The 25,125-nt window shown below is 35.2% G+C and overlaps 1 protein-coding gene across 1 annotated transcript; it reads right to left on the reverse strand.

Annotated features, from left to right (window-relative positions):
* Window positions 1-14,761: 14,761 nt before the first annotated feature.
* GCG (glucagon) lies at window positions 14,762-24,146 on the reverse strand. The gene is given in 6 exon segments (NM_001003044.1): window positions 14,762-15,245; window positions 15,895-16,038; window positions 17,386-17,523; window positions 19,195-19,356; window positions 20,896-20,996; window positions 24,058-24,146. Coding segments are annotated over 5 exon segments (543 nt in total). The 5' UTR covers window positions 20,988-20,996; window positions 24,058-24,146; the 3' UTR covers window positions 14,762-15,238.
* Between the last annotated feature and the right edge of the window lie 979 nt (window positions 24,147-25,125).

The raw sequence follows: 25,125 nt of genomic DNA on the forward strand, positions 1-25,125 counted from the left end.
TGCAGAAAAAAGTATAACAAATGCCTGCTTCTCCTTATATTTATCATTTTTTTGAGTAATGGTTTTAGTAAGTCCCATGGGGGTCTTATTTTGGTGGTGCACAGAGGAAGGCCCTAGGCAGTGGGGAGAATGTTCATCAAGAGAACTTTTGGAGTACACATAGCAGGGATTTACATTTACTTGTAACACTGCAACTGCTATCTGGGCGCATGCCCCAGGGAGGACCTAGTGTATAATGTAGTTTAGCCAAACTCTCAACAAATATATACATACACGTACACTCGAATCTGATTCATGTATGTGTAAATGCACAAATACACATATACCCATGCACACATACACATACTAATATCTCCAAGTCCACCTAGTACTTCTTCCCCTTTCTCATTCCATATTTGTTTCTCCTTTCTCATGCATTGAGAACCTGATTCCTAACAGCTTCAGAATTATTACATTAATAATAACACTAAAAATAAGCTTCTCTTAATGAACTAAAATTCTTTCTCTTTTAAAATGGCTGTATAGTTAATTCCTTATTTCATGGCTGCTTCTTGATTCATTCACTCAATACCCTATGGATGGATATTTAGTTTCTTTTCTGATTTTTTTTTACAGTGAACAATCAATATCCACAAGGAATAACCTTATTCATATGTAGTTTTAAAATTTGTGATTGTGTATCTGTAGGGTAAATTTCTAGAACCTGGGCTGTTGAGCCAAAGGACAAATGAGTAAGTAGTTTTGGTATACTGTCAAATATTCCTTGATAAGCGATGATAACATTTTGAAATCTCATCTGCAGGGTTTTAAAGACTCTGTACCCTGATCCTTGTCAACAGAATGCATTGACAACCTTTTGCAAAAGCCAGGAGGCTAATTTTCATACATTTTCATACATTTATTATGGTAGTATAACATGGGACAGCCACTTAGGAAAACTAGTAATTTGTTATAAGTCAAACATGCACCTACTTTATATATATTAACTAAAAGGAACAGATTATTATAAACAACCCAAACATCCATATATCTATCTATAGGACACTGGTTCAGTGAATCAAATTACATTCATGAAATGGAGAATTACACAGCCATTTTAAGAAAAGTGTGTATATGAGCAAACATGATTTGAAAAAGGATGTTCTTAGTGACTTTTATAATTAAAAAATTAGAAAAAAAACAAATATTGATCAACAAAAGAATGGACAGAAAAACTGCTGTATTCATACAACGGTATATTATGTAGCACTAAAAAGGACAGGTTATTAATACATGCAGCCACACAGGTAAATCTCACAAATAACATGTTGCACAAAAGAAGTCAGATACAAAATAGAACGTACTACATGATTCTATTTATATGACCTTTAAGGACAATACAAACTGGGACGCCTGGGTGGCTCAGAGGTTGAGCTTCTGCCTTTGGCTCAGGACATGATCCCCATCCTGGGATTGAGTCCCACATCAGGCTCTCCGCAGGTAGCCCACTTCTCCCTCTGTCTATGTCTCTGCCTCTCTCTTTGTGCCTCTCATGAATAAATAAATAAAATCTTAAAAAAAAAAGAACAATACAAACTAAGCAATGGTGGTAGATTAGCTTAGCGGTTATCTCTGGAAAAGAAGGTTTGGAATTTGAATAGAAATGGGCACAAGACAGCTTTCTGGAATGATGGAAATGTCCTAATTCTTGAATGAGATGAACGTTACATGGGTATATACATTTATAGATCTGTGCATTTCACTGTATATGATTATGTCTTAATAAAGAAATTTAAGTATGCAAAATCCATATGAATAAGACAAAATCAAACTACACTGAGATATTATTTCTAATTCAAAAGGTTGGGACTCAATCCCAGGATTGACTTCTTTTGTGCAACATGTTATTTGTGAGATTTACCTGTGTGGCTGCATGTATTAATAACCTGTCCTTTTTAGTGCTACATAATATACCGTTGTATGAATACAGCAGTTTTTCTGTCCATTCTTTTGTTGATCAATATTTGTTTTTTTTCTAATTTTTTAATTATAAAAGTCACTAAGAACATCCTTTTTCAAATCATGTTTGCTCATATACACACTTTTCTTAAAATGGCTGTGTAATTCTCCATTTCATGAATGTAATTTGATTCACTGAACCAGTGTCCTATAGATAGATATATGGATGTTTGGGTTGTTTATAATAATCTGTTCCTTTTAGTTAATATATATAAAGTAGGTGCATGTTTGACTTATAACAAATTACTAGTTTTCCTAAGTGGCTGTCCCATGTTATACTACCATAATAAATGTATGAAAATGTATGAAAATTAGCCTCCTGGCTTTTGCAAATTTGATATAAACATATAATGAATTAATTCCACTTTATTGAATTTTTATATGAGGCATGAGTGTTGATTTTTGTCCAAAGCCTATGCAGGTTGTGTGGAAATATTTTTTTTCTTTTTAGATCTCTTAATATGCTGTATTATGTTAATCAATTTCCTAATATTGAACCATCCTTTGCAATTTTGGGATAAATTACTTTTGGTCACAGTGTATTAGTATTTTTAATATACTGTGGAATTCTATTTGCTGATATATTTTAGGATTTTAAAATCAATATTCATAAGTGAAATTAGTCCATAGCTTTTTTTAAAATCTTTATTAGCAAGTTTAGGTATCAATGTTATGCTCACTGTATAAATAAAATTAGGACATTCTTCTCCTTTTACCCCCGACATCATAATCCCCCATAATTTATGAAGCATCATGATTACCCACTCTTTGAAAGTTTAATATAACCTCCATATGAAACCAGCTTGACTTGATGCCTTTTTATGAGGTAGTTTTTAGATATTTCATTTATTTTATGGAAATTGATTTATTTCAGGTTTTTAAAAAAATCTCTACTAGTGTCAATTTTTAGAATTATATTTTCTTTAAAATTTTATTTATGTCTTCTAGATTTTCAAATATATTTGTTCAGCATTTTTTAAAAAAGATTTTATTTATTTATTCTTGAGAGACACAGAGAGAGAGAGGCAGAGACACAGGCAAAGGAAGAAGCAGGCTACATGCCGGGAGCCCGATGGGGGACTCCATCCCGGGTCTCCAGGATCACGCCCTGGGCCGAAGGCAGACGCCAAACAGCTGAGCCACCTGGGCTGCCCTTGTTCAGCATTTTTAATGGTCTCATATTTGTTTCAATTTTATCTGTCTCAATGGTTGTTTCCCAATTCATTTTATTCTACATACTGTTGTTTCCTTTTGTTTCTTGTTTAGGGTGGCTAGTAGTTTCCTATTTTGCTATTTCTTTTCATGAAATCATAATTTGATTTAATATTCCTACTGTTTTTTTATTTTGCTTTCTACATAATTTCTTACTGTTTTAAACTTTATTATTTCTTTCTGAGAGTTTAAAAAATTGTTAATGTGTTTTTAATTTCGTCAAATGTGTTTGCTACATTTACTGAGACCAATATGTAAATTTTTTCTATTTATTTCTGTTAATGTTGTGAATTACAATGATTTTATTTTTGTAAATAACAAACCGCATTGGAATTCCTAGAATACACCTTGTTTCTCTGTACTATAATATTCCTTTTATATATTGCTTTAATTTTTTTAATACTGCTATATTTGACCATTGATGTTTTATACTATATATATATATATTTTTTTTACCTATCTTCATGAATTAAATTAGTCTGTTTTTTTCCTTTAATGCAAAATCTTTGTTAGATCTTTGTATCAAAGTTATCCTTGTTAAAACAAAACAAAACAAAACAAAACAAAAACCAAAACCAAAACAAACAAACAAACAAAAGACCAAAGTTATCCTTGTCTCATAAAATGATCCGGGAAATATTAATTACTTTTTCCTAATTTTAACAAGCTTATTTAATATTGATGTATTAAATATTTAATATTTAATATTGATTTAATATTTTTTTTCCTTAAATGTTTAGAAGAATTCACTTGTTAAGCCATTTAGGCCTGGGCTTCTTTTCTGGAAAAAATTTTAAATAATAGACCCAATATCCAAAATAGAGAACTATTAAGATTTTCCAATTGTTTGTGTCTATTTTAGTTACATTTTTAGAAGAGATATATGCATTTCATCTAATTGTCAGATATATCAGGCATTTAATATAACATAATATACTATTCCCCTTTTACTGTCCATAACATCTTTAGCTATGTTCCCTTTTTTATAAGTAATTTCTCCTCCTTTTTTTCCTGCTTAGTTGTGTTAGTGATGTGTTAATTTTAGTAATCTAGTCAAAGAACTGCTTTTTGGTTTTTGTTAATTTTTATTGCCAATTTTTGTTATATTTAATTATTTTCTCCTATCTTTTAAATTGTACTTTCTTTTATATTTTGAGATTTGATGTCCTTTTTGAGGTAAAAACTTAGACTACTGATTTTTAAATTTTGTTCTTTCCTAACAAATCCGTTTAAGGCTATATATTAACCGTAAACACTGCTTTAGTTGTCTCTTCAAATTTATTTATTACATATCCATTATAATAGAGTTCAAAAGTCTTTTTAAATTTCCTTTATGATTTCTTCTTTGACCCATCCGATATTTAGAAGTGATTGCCTAGTTTAAAGCAAGTATGAATTTTTAAGGTATCTCTTGTTGTTGATTTCTATCTTAATTCTATTGTGGTTAGAATTTTTGAAATCTATTGAAGACTTTGGTCAGCATAAAGTTAATTTAGTAAATATTCTATGTGTACTTAGAATATTCATTCTATTGTTATGAGGTATGATGTTCTATAAATGTTAAAATTATTTTATTGATTGAGTTTATCAGATTTTATTGATTTTTCAACTATTGTTCTGTCAACTGTCGGCCAAGTTTATGTCTTTCATTATGATTGAAACAAGCTCTACTTTTAATTTTGTCATTTTAGACCTTATCTATTTTTGAATAGATGCTTTCTGTTGTATAAAAATTTAATACTGATATATAAATCCCCAATAGATTGATTACTTTATCATATTTAAATGCTCCTCTTTATCTCTAGTAATGCTGGTTTCTTTAGAGTCTACTTCCTGTTACTAATATATCCACGTAAGCTTTCTTGTGTAAGCATTAGCATGTTGTAAACTTTTATAGTCTTTTTATTTAACTTCTCATGTCTTTAAGTGTAGAATATGTCTCTTATAATAGTTGGCTGGGTTTTCTTTTTATCCAATTAAATAACACTAGTCTTCAATATGATTATTTAGTTCATTTACATTTAGTGTAAAACTGGTATAATTGGGGTTATATCTGCCATCTTATTGTGGCTCTTTTACAGATGATCCTTATTATATTTTGATTCCATATTTGCAAATTCACTTACTGACTAAAATTTATTTGTTACTCCAAAATCAATACAGCAAATTCATGGACATACACAGAGTGGTGAAAAATTTGAGTAGCTCTATGCACACATTTCTGAGGTCAAAAAGAGTGATGTTTTGTCTCTTGTTTCAGCTCATACTGGAAATATATGTCTTTTTTGTGGTCTATTTAGTGTCATGTTTTTCTTTTTTTTGTTTTCTTTTTGGTATTTTTTTTGGTTATTTCTGTTTAAAATGGTCCCCAAGTGCAGTCCTAAAGTATGTCTAGTGTTCCTAAGTGCAAAAGGTAGCTAAGTTTCTGGATTCATGAGATAATGAGTAATTAAAAAAAAAAAAGCATTGGGGATAGCATCGTTGTGAGACTGAAAGCTGATGAGCTGGATCATCAAGTTATTTAGGCCAAGAAGATGGCAAATCCTTCTCAGTTAGTGGCGGCTGCTCACATGTTTCAGAAGGTGATATGGTATGGAAATTAGGAAGCTTGCAAGTAAACAAGGCAGGTTGTATAGATCAGAAGACTGTAGAAGAATTTTTAAAATACCTGCTAAGTGTTATAAGGAAAAGAACTATATGGAAGAGGAGCTTTTTAATGCTTATGACAGTGATTTGTTTTACAAGAATATTGGCAAATAAGCCTATATAAGGCAAATGGTGTTTTGGTTGACAAAAGTGGAGGCTTGTGGAAACTTAACTCTGTATTTTCCCTAGAAGTTCAGTATTCATTAATTCAGTGTTCATGGTGATTTTATGTGACAACACTACTATGAATTAACAAAAATTGATGTATTTATCTTGTTTTCTTTCTGAAGGTTATTTTGTGTGTTTATTTTATACCTTACAATATACTTAATTTTTTTATATACTTTATTTTTTATTTTATACTTTATATACTTTATTTTTTTGAGATTTTATTTATTTATTCATGAGAGACACAGAGAGAGAGAGAGAGAGAGGCAGAGACACAGGCAGAGGGTGAAGCAGACTCCATGCAGAGAGCCTGATGTGGGACTCAATCCCAGGACTCCAGGATCATGTCCTGGGCCGAAGGCAAGCGCTAAACTGCTGAGCCACCCAGGGATCCCCCCATTATTATATACTTTAATGTATACATTCTCTTATTCAATTACCTTAATTGTTTTTTAAAGATTTTACTTATTCATTCATGAGAGACACAGAGAGAGAGAGAGAGAGGCAGAGACACAGGCAGAGGGAGAAGCAGGCTCCATGCAGAGACCCTGACGTGGGACTTGATCCCAGGTCTTCAGGATCACGCCTTGGGCTGAAAGCGGCACTAAACCGCTCAGTCACCCGGGCTGCCTAATTACCTTAATTTTTAAAATTTCTTAGTGCCTCCAAGACAATGTTAAATAGTAACCAAAATAATTGGTATCTTTTCCTTGTTTCTGAATCTAATATTCAGCATTAAACAAACTGCAAACTTTTGGGCTAGTATATGTTTTATCTTATTTAGAAAATATCCATCAATTTGTATCTTATCATGGAAGAGGATTCAATATTGTCAGTGTGCATTTTTGGTATCTATAGAGATGATATGATGGTTTTCTCATGCTTATTAATATGATGAATTATGTTGAGGGGCTTTCTAATATTGAATTGCTTTACATTTAAAACATGATCTCCATTGATGATTACACACATACACACAAGCACACACACATTTATTGTGGTAAATACACATAACATTAAATTTACCATCTTAACCATTTCTAAGTGTACATACAACTCAATGGTAATAAATACATCATGTTGTTTCACAACTATCACAATCATTCATCCCCATAACTCTTTTGAAAAACTGAGATGCTATACTTATTAAACAATAACTTCCCATTCTCCCCTTTCCCCAGTTCCTGGCAACCACCATTACAATTTTTGTCTTTTTCATTTTTAACTACTAGTACATCGAGTAGAATCATATAGTATTTATCTTTTTGTGATCAACTTATTTCATTCAGCATAATGTCAAGTTTCATCCATGTTGTAGTAAATTGCAGAATTTCCTTCATTTTTAAGGCTGGATCATTTTCTTTCTTTCTTTTTTTTTTTTTAAGGATTATTTATTTATTTATTTATTTGAGAGAGAGAAAGAGAGAGAGCACACCAGCAGGGGGGAGGATCAGATTTCACGCTGAGCAGGGAGCCTGACCCTGGCTCCATCCCAGGATTTGAGACTGTGAACTGAGCTGAAGGCGGACACTTAACTGATTGAGCTATCCAGGCACCCCAGGTCTGAATCACTTTGTATGTATATGATACATTTTGCTTATCCATTCATCAGTCAATAGCCCTTGTGTTGTTTCCATGTTGTAGCTATTGTGTATAATACTGCTATGAATATGGATGCACAAATATCTCTTTGAGACCATGCTTTCAATGATTTGGGGTATGTACCCAGAGGTGGAATTGTTGGGTTTTATGATAACTCTATTTTTAACTTTTTAAAGGAACTTTTTAAAGGAACTCTCATGCTATTTTCCACAGGAGCTATACCATTTTACATTCCTAATGATGGTGCACAAGTGCTCTGATTTCTCTGCATTATATTATTCTTAATGGACAGTTGGATTCTTTTTGTTAGATATTTGAATCTAGGTTTATAAGCGAAATTCATCTGTAGAATTTTGTGCAATTTGTTTTCATATTTGATTTTTTAAAATTAAACAAAATTGTTTTAGAAAGAGAGGAGGAGGGGCAAAGGAGAGAGTCTTAAGCAGACTCTATACTGAGTGCAGAGCCTACACTGTGCTTGATCTCATGACCCTAAGATCATGACCTGAGCAGAAATCAAGAGTCCTATGCTTTACCAACTGTGACACCCAGGTGCCCCTTGTTTTCATATTTTAGTATCATGTTATGCTCATTCATTTCGGAAAAAGAATTTACATGCCATTTGTGTTTTCAGTATTCTGGAATAGCTTAAATATTATTGATTTTCTGATGCTTTGAGGTTAAGTAGGAATCCATTGTGAAATCATCAGGTTTTTTGTAGAGACATCATGTTTTTTGTAGGGACATCTTTAAAAGTTTTATCTATTTCTTCAGTGGAAAGTGATCTCTCTTGAGTGTCCATCTATATTGGGGAACAATTTTGGTAAATTGTATTTTCCTATGAAGTTATTTTCTAAACCTATTGTTAAGTGTATTGACATAAAGTTGTTTAAATTAGTCTCAATTAAAAAACATTTTTACTTTGATAATTATTTACCTTTATCATTTCTTATTGTGGTATTTATATTTTATATAAATATATATATATACAGGGAGAGAGAGAGAGAGAGAGAGAGGAAGAGACACAGGCAGAGGGAGAAGCAGGCTCCATGCAGGGGCCTGAGGCGTGACTCGATCCTGGGTCTCCAGGATCACGCCCTGGGCCGAAGGCGGCACTAAACCGCTGAGCCACCTGGGCCGCTCTATTTTCTCTTTTTTAAAAAACAAGTTTTTTCAGTCGTTTGTCAATTTTCCTAATTTTTCCTTCAAAGAACCAGTATTTTTATTTTATCATTAGCTCTATTATTTGTTTTCTATCTCATTATTTTTGCTTTTTTCTTTATTAATTTCTTTCCTTTACCTTTTTTCCTCTCTGAGTCTTTTTCTAGCTTTTTAATGACATATTTAATCTATCTTCAATGCATTTTTTTACAATTATAAATGCTTAATAGTAAGAATTTCCCTTGCAGCTGTGTTTAGCAATGTTCTTTTGATTCTGATGTGTAACATTATCGTTGTTCTTAGTTTCTATAAACTGACAGTTTTGTACTGCGATTTCCCTTTGACCTAAGAATTGCTTAACATTATGTATTTTAACATCCAGTCTTAAAAAAAGCTTTTAAAAACAATTTTAAAATTTGTTTCTAGTTTTGTTGCATTGTGGTCAGAGAACAATATTTGTACAAATACTGATGTACAGACCACTTGTACAAATTGCCTACTATGTGATCAATTTTTGTGAAATTTCTATCCCATTTTGGAAAACGTATCCTTTTTCATAGAATTCATAATTCAGTTTAGATATATAATATCTATCTTATTGATTATGTTGTTTAGGTCTTATGTAGCCTAAATTTTACCTCACTGGCTTTATCTTGGGTTAAGAGAGGAGGGTTAAGATTTCCCATTATTAGTGTATTTATGACTATTGCTTCTTTAATCTCATGTAGTTTCTGCTCTGTGGAAGTGGTTGATGTGCCATTGGGTGCATAAATATTAATAGCTGTTATGGATCTTCATTACAATTCATAACACTTAGAATTCTAAAGTGTCCTTCTTTTCTCTACTATTTTTATGCTTGAGTTTTATCTTCTGATCGTAAGAGCACAACTCTACTGTCTTTTATATCTGCTTGATTCATTCAACCTGAATGAATCACTCTTTGCTTCCCATTATTTATCTTAGTTTTATAATTAAAGATATAAAATGTTTATATGAATTTTATCTGAATATTCTCCAATAATTTCTTTGTTGGGTGTTTTCTTTTTATCACATTGAATTCAGTGGGAGTTTAGATTTCTGTAGACCTGCTTGGACTTAAATTAGGCCAACAAAACCCCAAACTACAAAGGTAACACTAAAATAAGGCGTGGACATCAAAACACCACTTTGGTAATGTATCTTTTGATTTTAATTCCTTGTATAACATTTACTTTTTTCCTTTTCCTAGTCAATTTAATTCTGATTTTGTATAATCCTGAAAGACAATGTTTCCCAGCCTCCCTTCTAGCCAGGATGTGGTCATGGGACACATATCTGGCTAGCAAGCCAAGATTGAAAAGCTGGGAATTTCTGAGGATGTTTTACTTTTTCAAAAGTAGTGCATTCTATTTCTGATTGTTAATTCTCATTTCCTATATGTCTTATTCTTGTTTTCTTCCTCCTCTTCCTCTTCTCCTCCTACCCATCCCTCTCTTTTTTTCTTCTTCATCTTCCCTGGAAAATGAACAGGAAACTGGAAGATGGACCAGTCATCTTTCAATCTTGTGACCAATCTTAAGGTGGCCAAAGCAGGAGGATAAAGATCATGTGCTGTTACTGACATGTTTACCTTTGGACTCCCTGCCTCTGGACTTCTTGTTTTGTACAAAATATAAACACCTATGTAGCTACCTCTCTGTGATTGAGTTTGGGTTGCATACAGTTAAACATATACATAACTAATAAACATTTCTACACATACATGACTCTTTCCTTAGCTTTATTTTCCATTGGTATCCCTTAGTTTGCCTCTTGAACTTAAGGAAAGATTAATTTTCTCTGCTTTTGACTTTTGGCGTTCCTTTGAGCTTGACTTACATTCTCTGTCTTATCCTCCCCTTTTCCATTCATCTCAGCCTCAACCACATGCCAATTTTCTTGTGGTTTTTTTTTTGTATATTTTTTTATTGGAGTTCGATTTGCCAACATATAGTGTAACACCCAGTGCTCATCCTGTTGACTGCCCCCCTCAGTGCCCATCACCCAGTCACCCTGTCCCCCCGCCCACCTCCCCTTCCATTACCCCTTGTTCGTTTCCCAGAGTTAGGAGTCTCTCATGTCCTGTCATCCTCTCTGATATTTCCCACTCATTTTCTCTCCTTTCCCCTTTAATCCCTTTCACTATTTTTTATATTCCCCATGTGAGTGAAACCATATAATGATTGTCCTTCTCCGACCGATTTACTTTACTCAGCATAATACTCTCCACTTTGTGTCTGAAAGTTTGAAGAAATCACTTGAAAGCAAAATAAAGATTTTTTATATAAAAAATAGTTTTACATTATAAAAAAAACATATGGAAGCAAATGGTGGATATTTGTCGTTTCTGATGGCTGAGTAATATTCCATTGCATACATAGACCACATCTTCTTCATCCATTCATCTTTCGATGGACATCAAGGCTCCTTCCACAGTTTGGCCACCATGGACATTGCTGCTATAAACATTGGGGTGCAGGTGTCCCGGCGTTTCACTGCATCTGTATCTTTGGGGTAAATCCCCAGCAGTGCAATTGCTGGCTCGTAGGGTAGCTCTATTTTTAACTCTTTGAGGAACCTTCACACAGTTTTCCAGAGTGCATGCCAATTTTCTTAGCTATCTCTCCTGCTTTGTATGAGAACATCCCATGGCTCTGAAGGCTGCCACTTAACTGGAACATACAGAGATGTGCTCAAGCTTTTGACTGATATAATGAGAATACAGTTTCTAAGCCAAATTTCAGTTATAAATGGAGCCTTTTAAGTCATCCCTGGGTACATTGGTTCTGGAGTGGTAAAGGCAACAATTTGCAGACAAGAAAACATGGTACACATCCCATCAGGCCTGCAGGCACTCTCAGTGCCCCAAGTGCTAAGCCCACACCTCCTTCAACTCTATGCCTGGTCTCTGGTATGTGCACCCTAGTGCAGTGTGTCAGAGAGCCAGCTCTGGTAAGCTCTCTGTGTGTCAGAGAGCCAGCTCACAAACTTGAGCCGTAGCACTATGTTTGGAAAACAAAAACTAGGTTTCCAGTAGCCAGCCTGGTGAATCATAAGAATCAGAGAAGATACAAAAGCTTAAGAATTCTTCCACAAGAAGTGAGAGCTGTGGAGTGGGTGTACTCACAGAAGGTCAGAGAAGCCCCTCATATAATAGGACTAATATCCCACCTGAAGACAGCTAGTAAAAATTTGAGTGTGTCTACTACCTCGAATATGAAAGTAGTAATGCAAGACTCTAAATGCATGAAGAATCAAGTACACATATCATCACCAAAAGATAATAAACCTCAAATTGCTGACCTCAGAGACACTGAATTTTGCAATCTAGCTGACAAATAATTCTAAGCTGCCGTTTTGAGGTAACTCAATGAGTTACAAGAAAACATGAAAAGACAATTCAACAAAATCAGGAAAACAATATATGAACAAAATGAGTTTAACAAAGAGATAGTAATTATAAAAAGGACAAAACAGAAATTCTAGAGCTGAAGAATTCAGTGAATAAAATGAAAAGTGTAATAGAAAGCATCTACAGAAAAGTAGCTACTACAATTTGTTAACAAATACAAAACATAAAAAGAGGTAAAAGAGATATCTTTGTGATATCAAAGATACAAAAAAGGAGGAGTAAAAGGGTAGAGCTTTTGTATGCAATTGTAGTTAGATCACTATCAAGTTAAAATGGACTGTTTTTATCTATGAGATGTTTTTATGTAAGCCTTATGGCAACCATAAAGCAAAAACTTAAATTCACAAAAGATAAAGAAAGGGGAATCAGAGTAGAAAAAGAGACAGAACCTTACCTAATCCAGAATGGTGACTGATTTTTTTGTTGTTGTTGTTAAGGAAAATGGTGATCCAGGTCCCTTGCAGCTACCAAGAATGGGCTGGAGTCTGGGCTTCAGCCAAAGCTTTAGAGGGGAGATTCAGGTTTCAATGCCAAATGTTAGCAAAACGTTTGGTGCTCCACAAGTCTTATCTAAGCTGCCAGAAAGGCTTCAAGAACTATTAACATAACAGAAAAATCAGTAGAGATTAACGGACCTCTCCAACAGAAAAGACAGCCTTCTTGATGAAACAGATAACAAAGCAAAAAGCTCTGTTCTTGCCTTGGATGACACCAATCCAGAAATTGAAAATTTCATTCCCTCAAATACTCTAGATTTTTTGAGTCTTGACCTGCCTGAAGAACATGATATTGCACACTTCCCTGTGAATAGAGTGCTTCCCATGAGTTTTGATGAGAAGAAGAACTTGAAAAACTGTTATATCTGGCCCCTCTTCCCCTTCAAAATTGCTCTCTTCACTGTGGAAGTGCAATCTGTTGCAGCCTCCTTTAAGCCTTCGGTAGCCCCCAGATGTTGAATTGCCACCTCCTTGCTATGACTTAAATATTTAAGTTTCTTAGCACTTTATAGTTTGTGTATGTATGTTTTTATACTAAGAAAGCCATTCTTTGTTTAACAGAAAAAAAAAAAACATGAAAAATCACCAATTAACAAAGAGAAGCAGAAACAGAGGGAAAAAAATAATTGAACTACAAAATAGCCAGAAAACAATGAATACTATGGCATTAGTAATTTTCTACATATTGATAATTACTCTAAATGTAAGTGGATTGAATTCACCAATCAAAAGACATGGAGTAGTTAAATGGATAAAAACCTCCAAGACCTAACTACATACTGCCTATAAGAGACTCAGTTCAGCTTTAAGGACACACAGAGGCTCAAACTGAAAGGATGGAAAAAATTATTCCATGCAAGTGGCATCCAAAAGAAAGTAGGGTAGTTATATTTGCATCAGAAAAAAATAGACCTTAAGCCAAGGGGGTAACAAGAGAGAAAAAAGGTCATTATATAATGGGAAGGGGTCAATTCATTAAAAAGATATAGCAGTCATAAACCTACCCACACCATATTTAGCAGCAGCTAAATATATTAAGCAAATACTAACATATCTAAAGGCAGAAATAGACAACAATATAATCATAGTAGAGGACATAATATTCAAGTTTCAACAATGGAGAGATTATCCAAACAGATAATCAACTAGCAAATGTTGAACTTGAACCATACATCAGACTAAATTGACCTAAGACACTTCTAGATCATCCCATCCAACAGCAGCGGAATACACATTCTTCTCAAGTACATGTGGAACATTTTCCAGAATGGGTCATATGATAGGCCACAAAGCAAATCTTGATATGATTTCAAATCAACTATCACCTATCCTTTCTGGCATGAAACTAGAAATCGATAAAAAGAGGAGAGCTGAAAAAATTTACAAGCAGGTGGAAACTAAGCCACACATTCCTGAACAACAATATGTCAAAAAAAAAATCAAAAAGGAAATAAAAAAATCATGAAACAAATGAAAATGGAAACACAGTACACCAAAATGCATGGGATGCTGCAAAAGCAGTGCTTAGAGGGAAGGATAAAGTGATAAATGTATATAATGAAAAAAATCAAAAGATCTCAAATAAATGACCTAACTTTATATCTCAAGATTTAAGAAAACAAGTACAAATTAAGCCCAAAGTTGGCAGAAGGACGGAAATAACAAAGATCAGAGTGGAAATAAATTAAATAGAGGCCAGAAAAACAACAGAAAAGATCAGCAAAACTAAGAGCTGTTTTTTTTTTTTTTTTTAAATTAACTAAGAGCATGTGACTCTTCACAAGGAGGCAGCTGGTACTTAGCTCTAGAAGAGATTTGTCTTGTAGATCTAATATTGCCTGATACTATATTTTTAAGAAGATAAGCCATAAATCAATATGTTTATATAAAATACATTGATTTTTCAATGTTGGCTCAAAATGTTAAAGTGCTGCGCAGCCATTCAAATCATTGAAGCCACGTCTGGGCACCAGATTTGCCTCATGGGCTGAAGAAGGGGTATTTGGAAGGATTGGGGTCGCGAAGAAGAGAAAAAACAGACAATGGTAGAGAAGCTTGAAAATTTTATTTAGCTACCTTTAATATATTGAAAGCGGAGCACTTTTACGACAAACGTTTCAAGAAGGAATGTCTCTTTCCAGTTTTACCGCTGTGGCTACTTGTCCTCCCTTATCCTACCATTACAATGCAAATATGCTGTGATTGAAATAATTTCTATGTACAAATTATATCACAGAAAAATAATTTCATTGCTAAATGTAAGCAGGTTAGGGTACTTCATCCAAAATAAGAAAATGAGAGAATTCTGTAATTTCATGTTTTAAAGCTGGTATTTTAGCAATATTTTGACAGTAGTTTATTCCATTTACAATCTTTGGCTACACAACATCAAAAGAAAATTTATTTATTAGCATGCAAAGCAATATAGTTTCGGAATACACCTCTTAAATTTACAGAACTTAAAATTTCAAATATCCCCCATGGCTCGCAGGTGATGTGAAGGTGATCTTGAAGAGTGACATACTTACTTCCTAGAGATTAAAAAAAAGGACAGTGATTTAATATAGCTATAATGCCGAGATGATGTAACTAATTTATCTGGGAAATATTTCAGGGATTTACTTTGAAAAAAGCTGTTCATCAATATTTTTATCTTATAAACCCCTTAGTCTTTTGAAGTCTTCAAACATTTGCATTCAGAGAGGACTTATCCTAAAGCTCCTCTATCAAGAAATATATTTATGGGTAATTATAAAAAGCAGTTATAACCTATCAAGATAAGTGGTTAGGTTTTGGTGTTTTTACTTTATGCTTATTACATTCAATATCTAATACCATGTATACTGGCATTTTACTTTGTGCTAAAATGTCAATATATCTTGCAATTTTTAACATGATATTAATATGCGGATGACTTAACATGTCCTTGTTTCATTTATATCTGTGTTCCTAATGCCCTATTCCTTGTTGACACTCAGGAAGTGTATTTGGAATAAGTGGGTGAATGGAGAAAACTCTAATGATCAAAAATGAATACAAGAATGTTTTCTTAAATGGTTCAATTAGGTACCAAGAGACTCAATAAAGACCCTCTCCCCCACAGAGGGAACAACTGGTAGCCTGTATGATTATATCTATGGAGGTTTTGCTGATTTTCAGAATGAACTAAAATACAGTCACCTGTCAGTAATTTTGGTCTGAAGCAGCCAGTTTATAAAGTCCCGGGTGGCAAGAGTATCAAGAACTGTGTTCATCTCATCAGAGAAAGAACCGTCGGCGTGTCTGCGACGCAATTCTTCAACAATGGCAACTTCTTCTGGGAAACTGATTAAAAAGGGTCAAATGAATACTTGGTTAAATGTTTTAAGTAAGTCCTTACTGATTGCCTATCCCTGTGTGAGGCTCACTGAGAGAAGAGTTGCTATGTCCTGAGGTCTAGTAGGAAAAGCCCAGAGAAACCTGCATGTGGGCCAAGGAATGAGGCAGGTAGGAAAGAGCAGAGCTGGGATCTGAAACCAAACCATTGTAGCTCTGTGCCCTTTTCAATATTCCAGGCTACTTCGAAGATTCTAGTGTATTGGCAGCACAGATGTTATTACTGAGACTTAATTTGTCTATAACTTAGAAAAGTGTATTATGTCTCGTAGAACTCGTGATCATTTAGAACAGCCTTGCAAAGTGCAACATGAAGGGATTAAAACTCGGTCTATGTAACATTTTCTTTTTGAATGGTTTAGCATAGCAGAATGTTTGGCATTACGTTAAAACACTATAAAATATCCTCAAGTGGAAGTGACTTTTTTTTTTTACCATTAGTTTCATCAGTTTGATCGTTCACGTTTTAAAAGTCAGCGACAACCCTCGTTTCCTTTTGTCTTAAGATCTCTTGAAGTTCTCAGTGAGCTTGTTTTACATCTCACTAAAAAAAGCCCCAGAGTTGAACATGAATTTCCTGCCTTTCATATTTCAAATGTCAATCAAAATGATCAGGAGAAAATGAGATGGTTCAGGAATCTGTTTGGTTGTGGTAAGTTCCAAGAAAGTCCCAAAAGGCTTTAGCTTCATTTTCAACTTTGGCAATTTAGTGGTTGTCTCTGTGACAGCCCTATTAAGAAATGGGCATATCGTTAAATCTCTGGGTGTTTCCACCTATCTCTACTTTGAGTGGCATTTCATTACACATATTGAGTTTTGTTCCTTTCTGTCTTCATCACTTTTTAACCTGAGGCCTGACACACACATGTATGTGATCCCACATGTAAATATTTATCATCCGTCTTTCCCTATGTCTTTTCTCCTTATCTCTATGTCTTCTTAATCCTTATCCCTAGTTTTCCAGAGACAGTTCTCACTTAAACTTGTTGTCCTGGTACAGTTATCGAAAGCATTCTTTTTGTTATTCAGAGTGTCCTGGATTGACAAATGAATACCCTAATTATAACACAACTATAATAGGGGATGATTATTAATGATAAATGTTATTAATACATTCTATCAGAAATAAAACAGACTAGACTTTTTGTAGACGGTCTCCCACCAACTCGAGTTATTTCCTCACTATGTGAGACTATACTAATTGCTTCTGTAATCCAGATCCATATATAGATAACTGTAGTCTAAGTTTTCAGCATCATGCAAAAAAAAATGTTAAATAAGAATGTACAGACTTACTCTCGCCTTCCCCGGCCTTTCACCAGCCAAGCAATGAATTCCTTGGCAGCTTGGCCTTCCAAATAAGAACTTACATCACTGGTAAAGGTCCCTTCAGCATGTCTCTCAAATTCATCATGACGTTTGGCAATGTTATTCCTGAAAGAAATGTGAAAGTTAAGTTGAAGATCTGTCTCTTTAGCAATATGGTTCTCACCTTTAAGCAGTGCAGCTTTGGGTTCGGGATCCTATGTAGAAGGGGCTTAGGGAGATTTGGGAGATGAGGGTGCCCAGGGGATCATTCTGACTCTACATTAATTACCTGGAGCGAAGGTTGATGGGCTCAGGCTAACAACAGGTGCAGCGGCCTACACCCCCCCTTGACCCAGCACATCCGTTTTCGCCTGCCCTGCTTGTCTGTGCCATCGATTATCAAAGCTGCATTTACTCCAGTCCCAGTATATGTGGGCTCTGCACTGTGCTCTGCTACTTGCAAACAAGGTAGCTGTGTGTGATTAGTCGGCACGGGGTCGGAGTCGATTAATGATCCCAGGGAAAGCCAAGGACCATCTCAAAATAGCTTCAGAAGGACCACGTGGTAATGGATCAAAGGGAATGTGCGATGGGAAGGCAAGGAGGAAAGCTAGGAAGAGCTCTTCATTTCACCCTCAAGTGTATGCAGAGTGCTCTGTGGAGGGGGGGTGACTAGCCGCCCTCAGTTTCCCCAGGAGGTTGATCACATATTACCCCACAAGGTTGATGTTAAACACACAACAGAAACCACCAGAGGAGAAAAATCGTTAGTTTATCACGTTGCGGCATCCCCTTTCTAGAAAGGAGGACAGTTGTTTTCCTTTTTTTTTTTTCCCAAATTTGTGATGGCCTCATCTGTAGTCCCTGGCAGGGACTTCTCCCACTGTCTTCTCTGGCCGCGCCCACTAGCTTTCCTGCAGCTCTAAACTTCCACTTTAGGAACTTCAGGTCAAGTGCTCTGGGGCTCCTGTTTCTCCTGCTGGCTCCTGTTCACTCTCTTGCTCTCCCTTCCTCTCTCCCTTCTCTCTTCTATCCAGACAAATCTATGCCCTTTTCCTGATTTTTAGATTCCTTCAGCTACTTTGTATGCATAACTCCCTTCCCCTTGTGGGCCACCCTCCAAAGAAATTGTGAAATTCCACCATCCCTGTGAAACCCTTGCGGATGATTTCCTCCAGTAGCCTAGATGTAGCAAAAAACCCAACACTGTCAAAGAAAATCCAACATTAAAATGTATGCCTTACGATAGGCTTGTGTTCTTATTTGCCTTCTTCTCTCTTTATGCTGTGCAGCTAGGCTGTAATTTTAAATGTGTATCTTGGATTGTATTCTACAAGAAAAAGACTGCATCTGTTTCCATTCCTTACCATGAGTAACTTGGCTAGAGGAGACTTTGAACGTGATCACAGTCATGACTTTGAACCCTACAAGGGAATGTTGAATTTGCTCTCTCTTTTGGTCAGAAATTCGATTCTTCACCTTGCAGGTTCACCAAAGTCAACTTCCGATTTTAAAGGGAAATGGGCCAAGGCAGTAAATATTGCTAAAACTGCAGTTGGGAATATAATTTAAAGTCCATGTCCCATTGGAGGATAGGTAAGGGGATTAGAGTGAGGGGGTGGGACATTCAGAGGAATAATACAAAGGATTGCATCACCAACCTTGAAAATCCTCAAAATTTGAAGAGTTTATGGGCACTATTTGATGAGCATGATAAAAACAAAAAGTCAGGAGGAATTTTAGACTTATTTAGGTAATACATCTGTGTGCAACTTTTGGACCAGGTCGGACCCTTACTTGTTCCTCTTGGTGTTCATCAACCACTGCACGAAATCCTGGGCACGCCTGGAGTCCAGATACTTGCTGTAGTCACTGGTGAATGTACCCTGAGAATGACGCTTGTCTTCATTCATCTGATCCAGATCATTGAGCGGCTCTGTCTGAGGAGCTGAGAATGATCTGTGAAGAGCGGTAATTGGTACAAGTAAATCTCTCCTCAAGAGCAGAACCACTTTGAACGACATCTTCTCTACAAAATACTGCTCTATATGAAGCTGGAAGGCAGGTGCTTGGTGTATTTCAGTGGGTGGTTCAGAGACACCTTAGCTGGCCACGGGACTTCCATAGTTCTACTGGAACAGAATACACTCTGATTCTGGATTCTAGTAGTAGATTTTTCAACTGGCTTCTTTTTTGCGGAAATGAGATTAAATAAATCTTTTTTTTCATTTAACGCATCTACTCATGATTATGCTAATAGTGACAGAAGAGATCAATGACGTCAACATTTTAAAAGAGTACAAAATTCCATCTCATTTGTTAGGCAGCAGATTTATGTTCCTACTGTATTTTTGCATATATTAATGTAAAACAGCCGCTCAGTTACATGGTTAAATGGTAGCTAATGGTGGAAGAAAGACAATTAAACACTCAAAAAAAAAGACAAGAAAAAGTGCACTTGGTAATTTGTAACTATAGTAGATAATGAGCATGCCAGGAATCAACAGTTGGTTGGCATGGCAAATATGGGGAAATAGTCCATGTAATTAATACTCAGAAATAGAAATGAGATACTATTTTTACCTGTCAAATTCACAAAGATTAAATACTGGGGAGGATAGTGTGGGAGAAGTATTTCTATACTGCTGATGGGACTGTGTATGTGTGTGACTTCTCTGGAAAGCAAGTTGGCAAGATAATATAAAAATTTAGACTCATTCAAACCCTTTGACATAGTTATTCTACTACTAGAAATCTATCCTCAGAAAATAATGAAGAAACATAGGGGAAAAAATGTTATCTGCAGCATTCTTTTGGGAAAATCTGAAGAATACCTAAGTGTTCAATAAAGGAAGAATAGCTAAAAAAATATTGTACATTTATGAGATGAAATAGTGTGTAGCTATTAAAGGTCAAAGACGTTTAATAGATATTTTTAACGATATAAGAAAAAAACCAAAAACATAATGAAAGAGATAAAACATAGTATCTGGGATATACTTATATCCCAGCGCATATTAAATACAGGAAGGTAATACACCAAATTTTAGAATTATGAATGGTTTTCTCTGAATAGGGAAGCTTAAGTACTTGAAAAAATTTTTGCATGTTTTAAAAATATTTTCTATCACGAACACATGACTTTCACAAAAAGCAACTAACCACTATTTTTTCAAAGGAGTAAAAGAGAGACAAAGTTGGTATGAATAATTAAAATAATCTACACTACAGTGTGTAATGAATGGATAGATAAGATCAGCTGAAGATATCAAAGAGCTATAATTTCCTGTGTAATGAATTTGCAACATTGCTCACCCCTTCACTTATGAAATAGCACATACTCTGATCTCGCCTGCAGAAATGTCTTTATCACAATAATACCTTGAACATTTGGAACACTCACAGAGTATTTTACCGAGACCTCTTCACCAGTCATAGTTTTTACAGGCTATATGCTAACCATAATGTTTTGTTAGTTCACGTCTAGGGATTTAATACCTGGATTTCTCCTCTGTGTCTTGAAGAGAACGTTGCCAGCTGCCTTGTACCAGCATTACAAACAATCCAGCCACAAAGTAAATGCTTTTCATTTTTGCTGCCTGTGGGAACACAGAGTCAGGGGCCAGCATTGCGGGGTGGGGGTGGGGGGAAGACCAGCAACCATATTTAAACCTGTCAGATTAAATTAGTTTGATTTTGACGAGGTAAATATATTACAAATAGAAAGAATAAGCTAGTTATCAATTTTACTCTGATAATATTTCCAGAGTAATTTCAAATAGTAAATTATATTTTTCCCCAGATTTTGCTTGGTGACAAAAAAGGATACAAAAGATATGTTCCACCCAATTAAAAAAAACCACAAAACAGATATGTACCACCAACTAAGCTTTTTCATTAGTGTAGGGACACTTGGGTTAATGATGAGAAGGCTCATTTCCAGACTTGAAATTAAAAATGTCCATGATAAACATTTAAAATATCTCCTGTAGATGATATGCTACATATGGTTAGCCTGAATGGCACCTTATCCATAATGCCACCCCCTTCACTATGAGTCTGGCTTTCAATTAATAGTCCTCCACTTCCAAGCATTTACATTATACTGCATTTCAACCATCTTAAAGCAGCCTCAGGCTACAACTTGGCATACCAGCTGTCGGTTCAGATGTATTATTCATTTATATTTTAAATAGTGTAACTTGGTCTAGACTTTGTAATTATAAAGCGGCCAACAGATTTGAGGTATTTTAGGGTGCTTTGACCTGTTCTAAATTAAAGGGAAAAAATCATTTTAAAGACAAGCAATTTGCAACAAGAACTAATGCTTCTGGCAACTTGAACAATCACAACCAAGAAACTAAGAGATCACTGTCATAAAGAAAATTAATGCTTGCTTCTGAAGTCTTGGAAGTCCCCAGGTTGTTTTATAATTGGACTTAGTCCAGGACATGTCATTCATTGCTACTGACACCGTAGGCCTGGTTGTAGGATACACCTGATTGCTTGTCTTCGTATCTCAAGCAGATGCCCTGGGAAGCCATTGGATGCCAAGGACATGATGATGCAGTGTGGATGGGGTGGGGATCGATATGAATGTGGGGCTGCATGTCCCCACAGGGCAAGCCCCACTATTCACTGAATGGAAGCTTCGAGTCCAGTATTTGTCATGGACTTCTCTCTGCTACTTTCAGGACTGACCATGTTCACTTTGAGAAGTGGGGATTTCAATCCAAGCTTGATTATGCTTATCCATAAATAATTGGAATGAGTATTTTTAGCAAATGGCATTTGGTTTGAAATAAGGATTTTATAAATATTATTTTAAACTATCAATCTTTTCTTTAATATCCTTGCCATATTTACTATCTGTCTTTGGCACTAAAACCTGGAGACCTTAGTACCTGCAGGGGTATTTTTCCTTTGAAATATTGTCTTTGTAGATTAAGTGGCCAGTTAGACAAAGCAACACAGTAGAAATTACATATTCACCCTGTTCGTTCATCAGTATTAAGTTACTAACTTGGCATTTTACTCTGCTTCAGCTTATCTCTCAGCAAACTTTGGAAACTTTGTTACGTACACAGGTAGGGTCTTCTGATCATAATTCTCAGTTGTAAATTCATGTTTTGCGGAATTTTAAAAAATAAAAGCAAGCATTTCTTTTTAGGGTTATCTTGCTGTTATCAAGTCACATGAGTCCTAAATAATTCATTCTATGCAAAGTTGCCAAAGATTTTACAATATTTTCTAGTGTTCTACAGGGGCAGATTTAGAACAGGTGGGATTCTGTGCTGTGGGGACTCACTGAAAGAGAAGCAACTATATAGAAGGGAACATTTGAAGTCCTTTACAGGCATATACTTCTTCTGAAAAAGGAACTAATATTTAAAATTTCATTTATTCACTGAGTGGAACCTACAGAATTGTGAACATTTTAAGAATAAGATTAATTGTTTGAATACTACTCCTGAGAAAGCAAATATTTATGTTATTTTAGATCAAGCTCCTACTTAATAAGAGAAGAATTTTAATCACAGCCTCCCCCCCCAACCCCACCCCCTCACCGCCCCCTTTCGGGAGTCTAGGGAGAGAATCAGAAGTTTTTAAAGAACCACACATCTCTACTCAAATTTAAAGGAAAGTGTGGTAACAATACTATTCTCTGTGTGGAAAGTCTTTTAGGAAGATAAACCTTAGACCTTGGCAAGGTGACATTATATTACATCCCCAAATATATTGGTGTTGTAGGCCAGATAAAGACTTTTCAAACCGGTTGGCTCATTTCCTCTTATGGGTCCCTCGTATGTGGGGCAAAAACACACCACTTAATCATTTTCTCCATTGTAGGTCTTTGTAAAATTGTTCTTTGCCCTTAAGAACTTAAACAGGTACTTTAGAACATCTGTTTTTTTTTCTAAAGAGATTTACTAAAATTTCATTCAGAATGTGGATGTTTTAGATATATTATTTATTATTATTGGTCTTTAATACATAGTAACGAATTATTAATCTGTTTTTACTCAGTTCCATCCAAAGGCTTCCCAATAAATGACCAGACTTTTTTTCTGCACCGGATATGCTATGTCTCATTTACAGAGAGTTGATTTCATGGACTTTGATTTCTTTTTTTGATAGGCTTATACAAATTTGAATATTTGAAAGATGATGTTGATTCTGCTCTTTTAGAAAACCATAAGTTTTCATTGATGAGGAGCAATTGCTGTTATAGCTTCCCTAATGGACACATTTCTGCTGAATTTAAAAGGCGCCTTCTGTTCAACGTAGTATACACATTTATCAAACCCAAGGAAAATATTTATTTTTCAAAATGTTATCACTTATCTTAAAAATGCAGTTCTCCTAACAGTTAAATCTTATAACAAGGGCATTGATTTGAATCTTGGTTTTTCTTTCTATTTTGTATCTTTGCATTGAATTATTTATCCAATTCACTTTTCAGCTTCACTATGTTGAAGTAAATATAGTACATGCATTTTTATGTCACTTTTTTACCTCCATTCTGCCCCGTGTATTATTAGCAAAAAGGTATCAGATGATAGAACAACACCTAACTCATAATGCTCTGCCCCCTTAAGAGTAGTCAACTGTACCCCCAACAGGACTTACAGTCTTACAATCACTCATTATTCATCTTACCTTCTGACACCGCGATTGGAACAGAGCAGGTGGGGAGAGAGCGAGCCCTCTTTTCGGAACTTTGGCTGTGCTGTGTCCTGAGCTCTGTACTTCTGCAGCAGAGCCTACTGCATTTATATACTCTCAGCATTGTTCAGACTCACAGATATTACGCTGACAATATAAATTTCTCATCTGTAAATAATGAGTTTTTGTTACAAACGATTTCACTCGCCCACTCACTTTGCTCATCTGCATTCTGTGCTTATATTGGGTGGGACCTCTGAGACCAGGAAACTTCTTATTTACTTTCCTGCTTTTTTTGTTGTTGTTGTTGGGAATGGAAAGGGCAGTTTGGCAATTCACCCTCCACTCTCAGTCAGGCATAAAAATCACTTAAGTCATCTAAAGTGGATTCTGATGCCGAAGATTAAAAAAAAAAAACAACCTTGAAATTACATAGTTTATGGCTAACCCCATGTTGAGCAGGGCTTCATTTGAGGGTCTTACAAGTCCTGCCTTTTGCTGTTTAGTTTTGATAAATTTATCTGAATGCAATAATCAGTTCATTCTATCACCTACCCAAATAATAAATCATTCACTCAACACATACTTAATAAGAATCTTCTCAACCCCACTCTACGGAATTAATTTGTATTATTTTGGAGGGGAATTTTTAAAAATATCAATTAAAACCTAATGTATCCTGTTGTAGTAAATTGGATTCAGGCACAAAGGATAAAGCAAAATGAGGATTAAACAACCAAGATAGGTAATGATAATAAGAAGCTAGTATTTCTTTTTTCTTCGAATGGATTTATAAAGACTGTTGATAAGAGACCTGAACACCAATTCACAAAAGAATGAATGTGAAGAGAACTCTTGACATGAGATGCATACTGTCACACTTCCTGAATTCTGTGATCCACCATTCAGGACTTAAATGACCTAGAGGACTTAGCATGTGTGAGATGGTTACTTTAGAGAAAGAGAAAAATGCGAAATGACCTGGACGGGCAGCATGAGAGTGTGTCCGTGTAATTAGATTTTAATCTGGCTCCTATTAACAAACTGTATGACCATGGTCAA

This window comes from Canis lupus, chromosome 36, assembly GCF_011100685.1.
Source record: "Canis lupus familiaris isolate Mischka breed German Shepherd chromosome 36, alternate assembly UU_Cfam_GSD_1.0, whole genome shotgun sequence".
Lineage (NCBI taxonomy): Eukaryota > Metazoa > Chordata > Mammalia > Carnivora > Canidae > Canis > Canis lupus.